General features: G+C 38.3%; 1 protein-coding gene across 1 annotated transcript; it reads right to left on the bottom strand.

Annotated features, from left to right (window-relative positions):
• Positions 1-432: 432 nt before the first annotated feature.
• Positions 433-7,562, bottom strand: DUSP19 (dual specificity phosphatase 19). The gene is made up of 4 exons (XM_026091001.1): positions 7,272-7,562; positions 6,977-7,023; positions 5,244-5,396; positions 433-1,104 (listed from the first exon to the last, which is right to left on the bottom strand). The coding sequence occupies exons 1-4, from the start codon at positions 7,495-7,497 to the stop codon at positions 883-885; spliced, it is 648 nt and encodes a 215-aa protein (XP_025946786.1). The 5' UTR covers positions 7,498-7,562; the 3' UTR covers positions 433-882.
• Between the last annotated feature and the right edge of the window lie 24 nt (positions 7,563-7,586).

Here is a 7,586-nt window from a genome sequence, read left to right as displayed (position 1 = left end):
TGGCATAAAGGCCACAGAAAACACTAACTACATTAACAAAATCTTTAACAAACTCTATCATATATGTTCTTTTTAGGTGATGTTGGAGTGAGAAGACAGCAGTGCAGGACTGGATGCAAAGAAAAGGCAGTAGCAGTAAGTCTGAGATATGTTGCTTTAAATATTTTTTATATCTCTCCTGAAACAATCTACCAAAATAAAAACTGATGGCCTGGTTCCGGCACTTCAAAAACATCATGTTAGTGCACTTTGAATCATTACTAGATGGGAAATGGTAAAAAGAAATAAAGTATTAAAGCACCCTACGCCTTTTTTACTTCCATCAAAAGACCATCTGGTTTAATTTCTAAAAATATTTATCAGGTGGCTAGCCCATGAAATTCAATAAAAGCTTCTTTCTTTGCAATATCAATTCAAGACCTAATAGCAAGGTACTTTATTACAGGAACATTTTATTATCTAGGTTTTACAATCAGCTAGAATGAATAAAGATTCAGTTTAATATTAAAGTAAACAGGGCAACTTTATTATCTCAATTATCATTTTATGTCCTTTCTCTATTGGCTGCATTGTCTGATGGTTCAATAAAGCCCATCATTCTGTTTTTTCCTAATATTGCAAGGAAAAGAGAACTTTATCTTTCTATCATTGCTCTAGAAAGAGCTTGTTCTTCGGCCAAATCATCTCTGAAGTCAGTAGAATGCCATTTGGCCTCTAAACTAGATGCTGAAAAAAAGAGCAGGGAGGGAACACAGAATAAAAATGCGTGGAGAATGAATTTAAAATGCATATGTGAAAGGGAACTGCAAAATGACAGATTAAAGTACATCCAACATCTGTTATTGTATAGTCAAAACAGATTGTTTCACTTCTTCCTTTTGATCAGTCATGATCATTTATGCTTCCATTTGCCTTTTTATTGTATTCTTGGTACTTGTGAAGCTGCTCCATGAAGCCAGGATTTGGACAAGCAGCAGGCCTTGCATTTTTCACCAGAGAAAAGGCTCTAGCAAAACTGAGTCCTTCTGAATTCATTAGAAAACCGATGACTATTGCTGCTGCACGAGAGACTCCTGCATTACAGTGAACCAGTACCACACCATCCTACAAGAAACAAATGAAACACATAGTTGAGATACTCATTAAGTAGATATTAACAAGTATTGGAAACTTAACATGAAATCTATTAACATTTATTAAAAGCTCCTTACTGATTCCAAAACAAAAACATATACACATATAAGTAACTCCAAACAAAGATAGAGAGCCCCAACTTAAATATTTGTCTAAGCGAAGCCACTTCATAATTACAAAATACTTCAGACCTAACTGTACTAATGTCTTAGAACTAATTACCGGACCCCATTCCTTTGTCCCTTTCAAGACCTTGCTGCATCTCCCTTACATAAAATCCAAATCAAAGACATCTGGGATACTAAGATATTGGGTGCCAACTTAAAAATAGATTTTATTTGCAATACAGAGAGGAACTTGACTATATCTTGTAACCAGATTAAAAACATAGTGATGCAGCAAGCTGTTAGACAGAGGCAGGTATTAGAACATCCCATAGTTTCAGTCATGTTTCTTGTGTACTGTGGAGTTCTTCCGTGAAGGTTTTGGGTAAGCAGGATCATGCATAGGAACAGAAAAATCAGCAAAGTTACAGTGTGACTTGCAACAAATCTCTACCTCCCTATCACACTGCTCATACAACTGTATCAGTTGGTACAACTATGGTCCCTTAGGTAGGGACTAAGGTGCAAAACCCAGTACTACCAACTTTCTTTAAATTCACAGATGTTCTCCTGGTGGTTAAATTCAGACTCATCTTGAATTATATACAAAATTAATACTTTTACCCTACTTAAATATTTCCTGAACCACTTTTGAAGCAATTCCATGACACTTTAAAAAGACACTGCAAGTTTTGTTAAAATATAATGGGCATGAGTTAACAATCGTTAAGATCTAGTGTAGGTTAGGTCACATTTGCAATGCCCAGGCTTTGTGAGGCTGTCATGTTTGTTTGTCAGACTATGACCTGGCAAAGGCTCACTACAAACTGTCTGCTAGCATCTCCATACTCTGAATAAAGATACTGAAACACAACACAAAACGTGCTCAGATATTTGAGGCTAAAGAAATATATTCTAGATGCAGTCAGCTTTGCCTGCCCTTAACATGCACAAATTACTCAATGTACATTTTACCCAGAGGAAAAAAAGATCTTGTAGCTGACAGGGTTCCTTTACAGGAACTTTATGATTTATGTTACAGACCTTGAAGTTCCAATCATCTGGTGTATTAATATACACACAGCAGAAAATGGTTCCTGCTCCAAAGATCTTACAGTTTAAACAATAAGACAAAGAAGTATGAAATGAAGTATTATACTTGTTGAAGAAATGCTAAGCTAAGACTAGAATGACTTGCTCAAGTTAACACAAGATTGTGGCAGAGCTAGGATCTGAATCTAAGCTTCTGAATCCCAGCACAATGAATCACAATTTCACTCTTTCTTGCAATGCAAATCACATCCCCTTTGCATTGTTTGCTGGATGTTACAATCTCTCTTCCCTTTCTCACATTCTTGGGGGCATGTTTCCTGATCGCACACTGCAACAGAGTGGAAAGCAGATTTATGTATGTATTTCAATTCATTGCAGAAGTGCCACTGGCAAACTATAAGTCCGCTGCTTCCTTAGTAAGAATAATATGACATTAAAAAATTACATTTATGTCACTGCTAATGAAGCAAGTGCTCAAGCTTATCCACTATAGATCTGGGGTAGTTTTTGCTGATTTAATGGGAGTTATTTTAGACATAACCTACTGTAAGTGAGATCAATATCTAGCAGTGGCACTGAAAGTTAAAAATCATCATTGAAAGTGATTCATTTTTTTCTTTGTTCAGTTCATGCTTTATTTTGCCATTTCATGTTTCTCTCAAGTTTTCTTTTATGACTGCTCTGTTGTACACTGCCAAAAATTATATAATGATATCAATGGAATAGAACTGAAAACTACTGAACATGAATGAACAAGGGCAACAACATTATACCAGTTACCACTGAGCACATTTAGCCTTCCTTGCTAATCCCTGTTGCTTTTTTATACAAAGATGAATTTGGCACATAATTCCTATTAATTTTGCATTAGATATGGATACAGAATAAAAGCAAGAAATAGACTGCAGATATTAAATTTATCTCTACTTATTAAGAACTCCCTATTCTGATTCTCATAGCCCAACCTTATTCTACCTAGGAATTGTTTATCGACTTACAAGAACCTGCAAGATTCAAGACCAGGTTTTCCTGGAATTTTTATATGGGGAAAAGTATAATGTCCTTCCACCAAAAGGAAAGAGTAGTTATGTAGTGATTACACAGTCGTCAAAAGACCTCACTGAGAAGAAGCGTAAAGCTTTAGATGAAGAACCAGGGGCTAACATAGTTTCTTTGGGATCCACTTTACTTTGCAGTGGTGCCAGGGCTTTTGCTTTAAGTAGGAGAAAGGCAGCGATATGGAGAGATGTTCATGAATGAGCTAAGAGTTCTTTGCAGAACCTGGAAAGGCAAGATTTTAGAAGCTTTGTGATTAGATATTAAACAAACAAACAAAAACTATCCCTCATTCATAGCAATATGATTTGATGTGGGTCACCTAACACGCTGTAGTAAATCTATCTATTTGAAGTCTGGAAGAAGAGGTGAGCTCTGATCATTATCAGAATTTGTACCATGGTGTCTACAGACTCGCGTGGTTTTAGTTTTAGAAAACTCCATTCTGTTATGAGTACCAACTGTCAGTAACTTAAGGAACAGTGCAGGCTTTACTTGCATTCTCTAAGTGCTCTCATACTCCTTCTGTTAACCATGTTTTAGTAATAATTTCCTATATATCATGCTTTCTCTCACCAGCAATCCTCTCTCCCTCCCCTACCTTAGGAAATGAAACTATCTCTTTGTAACTACTTACATACAAAAGCACTACAAATTCATTATACAACTTATCATAAGCTTTTTCTAACTCTATCTTGACAAAGCAAATAGGAGGATTCAGAACCATCCAGCCATCCCACTTTCCACACACTACTATCACATGCTTCATGAACTGCTCCTTGAGGACATCTTTTCTATCAATTATGTGATCTTTTGTCCAACTCTTCCATTACAAAGCTATTAATATTGCTGTAAAAGTTTTCAGGAAAACTTCTTTGCTTACAGAATAGTAACTAGAACATAAACACCAGAGGCAGAGCAGCAGCACAATTGCAGTTATGAATGGCAAGTCTCATTTAGAAATTAAGTGGAAACCGTAACTAGAAACCTTAAGAAGGTCATTCAGTGACAATGTGTATCACATAGCTTGTAAATGATGTATGAGAGAAGGAAAGAACACTGTGTGACACAAAGAAAGCTGGGACAAGATTATCTTCTTTTATCCCAAACTATGTAAATAATGAATATGGTAGATATGGTGGAATAATGCCCAATAAGGTTTGTGTGTCAAGTCATAGTGTTTATACCAAAGCAAAGGTTGTTATGAAAATACAGTAAGTCTGAATTTTACAAATAGGAGTCAGAGATGATCTTGGTCATATATAGGGCTGCCAAGCAACCCCAAAAGCAGTCCCTTCACCCCATTTCCTATGTCCCATCTTTTTCAGGATTTTATTAGCAGTTAAAATCACTGTTTGGCTCCAAGACTACAAAGAGTTCTCTGATAGTCTTTGTACATAACTGTATGTGGTTTCATAGTTGAATGTGTTGCGTCTTCAGTGGACAGTCAAGGAAAAGCACAAGGATGGTGGATGGCAGCTGACAAACCGCAGAGACCTATATAGGCCTTACTCATCTTCCTGCTATGTTTTCTTCTAATTCAAAATAACCTCTCTGATGGATTTTTTCCTTTTCCCTCTGTCAGATATGGTAAYTTATATGGGATTTCTTTATCTAAAGGCACACACCACTCCAGCTTTGTTAAAGAAACATGTCTCTATAACATGCAAGTCAGTCATTCTAAAAAAAGTAATACTGACAGGGAATGGGGATTAATAGCAGGGTCATGTTTTGAGGAATGCTTAGAAATTGCTTGAATTCTCTACTTGAAATGAAAAAAGCAATGACAAAGGTACTCATTTGGTACCATACTTTCTTTTTTGTTTTAGATTTTAAATAGGGTAATAAATAATCTAAACAGGATAACTAGTAGCATTAATTATTCATATACTGTACCTGGATCTTGGCTTTCTCAATAAACTCAAAACATTCTGGGAAGTAGGAGGTGATATCAGTTTCTGGGAGATCCAGAATAGAAATGCTCTTGTATATAAAGTCATCGAGGAAGGCATTTTGAACTCCGTATGCCACATTTAGAACATGAGTAACCTAAGTCAAAAAAAAAAAAAAAAAAAAGGAATTTTCTGAAGACTGCAAGCAAATGAGCAGTAACAAAGGTAGATTATTCATTAGACATACCTAGATTGTAACTCAAACAACTGCACTGTTCAGTTTTATATACATATCCTGTCTACGGTGTGTTTTCTTCCAAGCAAAGTTTTACTGAGTGTTAAAATATATTGTGCTGTATTTCACTTTTCTTCTTTTTTATTAAAACAAACTGGCAATTATCATTAGGGCAATGAAGGTATTTCAAGTAGGTAACTTTATATCTACTGAAGCTACTTTGAGTCATACCTTTCTTTTATTTAATGTCTGATCACCAGGTAGGTACTCAAAATCTATTTCAGTTTACAAGCAGGAAGCATTGAATTCATCACTGCAGTCTAAACAACTCTGGATGGAACAATTTCCGTTTTACAGTACAAAGACATAGTACCCAACAGAAAAAGAAGAATAAATATTAATTTGTCAGATATAGGGAGAAACTGATTAGCTACACTGAATTTGACAGAGAGCTAAAGTATTGCAGAGAAGTGCCAAGAAATTTAAAGTGACCATAAATACCATAGCATTCAAGGATGAATGTTAATGCCCCAAAATTTAGTGTGACACTGAGATCTGCTATCTGAGCATACTCACTGGCACCAACCCAGTCAGACAACCTGGTCAATGAGCTTTAAACCTCCTGCTACAAATCATGTGATTGAAGAGCTCTTTTATTTCCCCCTCTCATCACAAATGAGAGGAAATGAAACGATCTGTACTCACCCAAACATGCAGACTGAAGTAAGGATTTTAAACAGAAAAGGGAGTTGTCAGTGTACAGATGGAAAATAAAAGAGAAACCAATGGGAATGACAGCATAGATCACCCCCTAATCCCCCAAATTTCAAAGCTTGCCCTAACCCATCACAGTAATGTTCTTTCTACTGACTTACCAGTAAAGTTTATTGGAGCACAAGAATTTCAGAGTAAACTATACTTGCACTTGGCAGAAAAGAGCAAATCTGGCTTCCTGCCATCTTTGCTCTGTTCAAGGTATGGTAAAGTCATGGATTATTTTAATTTACGTCGAAGTGACATTTAGATGGCAATGGATGCCAGGTCAGTGCATGCCCTGTCCTGCAGAAGCACAATGGTCTGAAGGCCATATCACCTCATTACCCTAACAGAGAAGAGTAAAAAGATGGATGTTCAGGACAGACTTAAAGTTATTGTTTTGTTTTTCTCCTTTTAACAATTTCCATAAAAGCAAGTAGGCTTGATTCTGCTAAGCATCTGAACACGTATGGCAAGGCCAGAATCTATTCTATAAATAGCGCTAAACAATCTTGAGTCTTGCAGCAAAGCATTTCAACTTCTTGTGAAACTCACATGCATCCATCCATCTGTGAATGGAGCTGCTACAGGAGTTATTGGTAGCAGCCTTTTAAAAGTATAATTTTAGTATTATTATTGTCCTTAAAGTTACCCGAGAATATATATTTTTAAGACTTTTCCAACTTAAAAAAAAATACACTAACAAGCACTATGTGAGATACGTTTTTATCGCTACGTAGTGCTACCTTATACTTCTTCATTGTCTCCAAATCATGAGCAGCATCCTGCGACCCTGGAAAGAGAGTGAGCTTGTTATCACGTGAATTATCACTTCGCATCACGTAGTATCACACCGTCAAGAAGCCCACAGCAGTCAGTAACGGTCACTTCCGAAAGTCCCGAGACCTTTCTCCCTGGAGCCCATTGAATGTAACGAGTGCAGTAAATTATTTACTGCCTGCGATTAACCGCAACTGTACGGCCAGGGGCGAGGCACAGATCTTCCCGCGGGCCTCGCCGGCGGCCCCGCGCCCGACTCACCCAGCAGCAGCCAGGGCCGAACGACGCCGACCTGCAGGTCGGAGCTGAGGTCCGGCACGTAGCCGCAGCCGCCGCCATCGCCGGGCCCCGTCTCCTCCACCACCTGCACGCAGGCACCGCGCCACGTCTCGATGATCCTCTTCCCCGTCAGCGTCGTCACCCTGGTGCACTGCTTCCGCAGGTTCGCCCTGGAGAAGCTTCGGATCTCCTCTCCGAGCGAGTGCATGGCACCGGCAGCAGCCGCTCCGCCGCCCCCCGGCCCCAACGGCAACGGCAACGGCAGCGCCCGCGCGGCGGCGGCGCGCGCCTCGCTTC

Source organism: Apteryx rowi, unplaced genomic scaffold, assembly GCF_003343035.1.
Source record: "Apteryx rowi isolate R43461 unplaced genomic scaffold, aptRow1 scaffold_89, whole genome shotgun sequence".
NCBI lineage: Eukaryota > Metazoa > Chordata > Aves > Apterygiformes > Apterygidae > Apteryx > Apteryx rowi.
The sequence above is the reverse complement of the archived record's forward strand: the minus strand, read 5'-3'. Positions and strand labels throughout refer to the sequence as shown.

Bases quoted from the DNA above. Each gene is read 5' to 3' on its own strand.
- DUSP19 (XM_026091001.1), bottom strand. From the start codon at position 7,497: ATGCACTCGCTCGGAGAGGAGATCCGAAGCTTCTCCAGGGCGAACCTG. The intron at 7,024-7,271 runs GTGAGTCGGGCG...CTCTCTTTCCAG, and splicing joins TCGGCCCTGGCTGCTGCTGG to GGTCGCAGGATGCTGCTCAT. The intron at 1,105-5,243 runs GTACAGTATATG...TGTTTCTTGTAG, and splicing joins TTGAGAAAGCCAAGATCCAG to GATGGTGTGGTACTGGTTCA.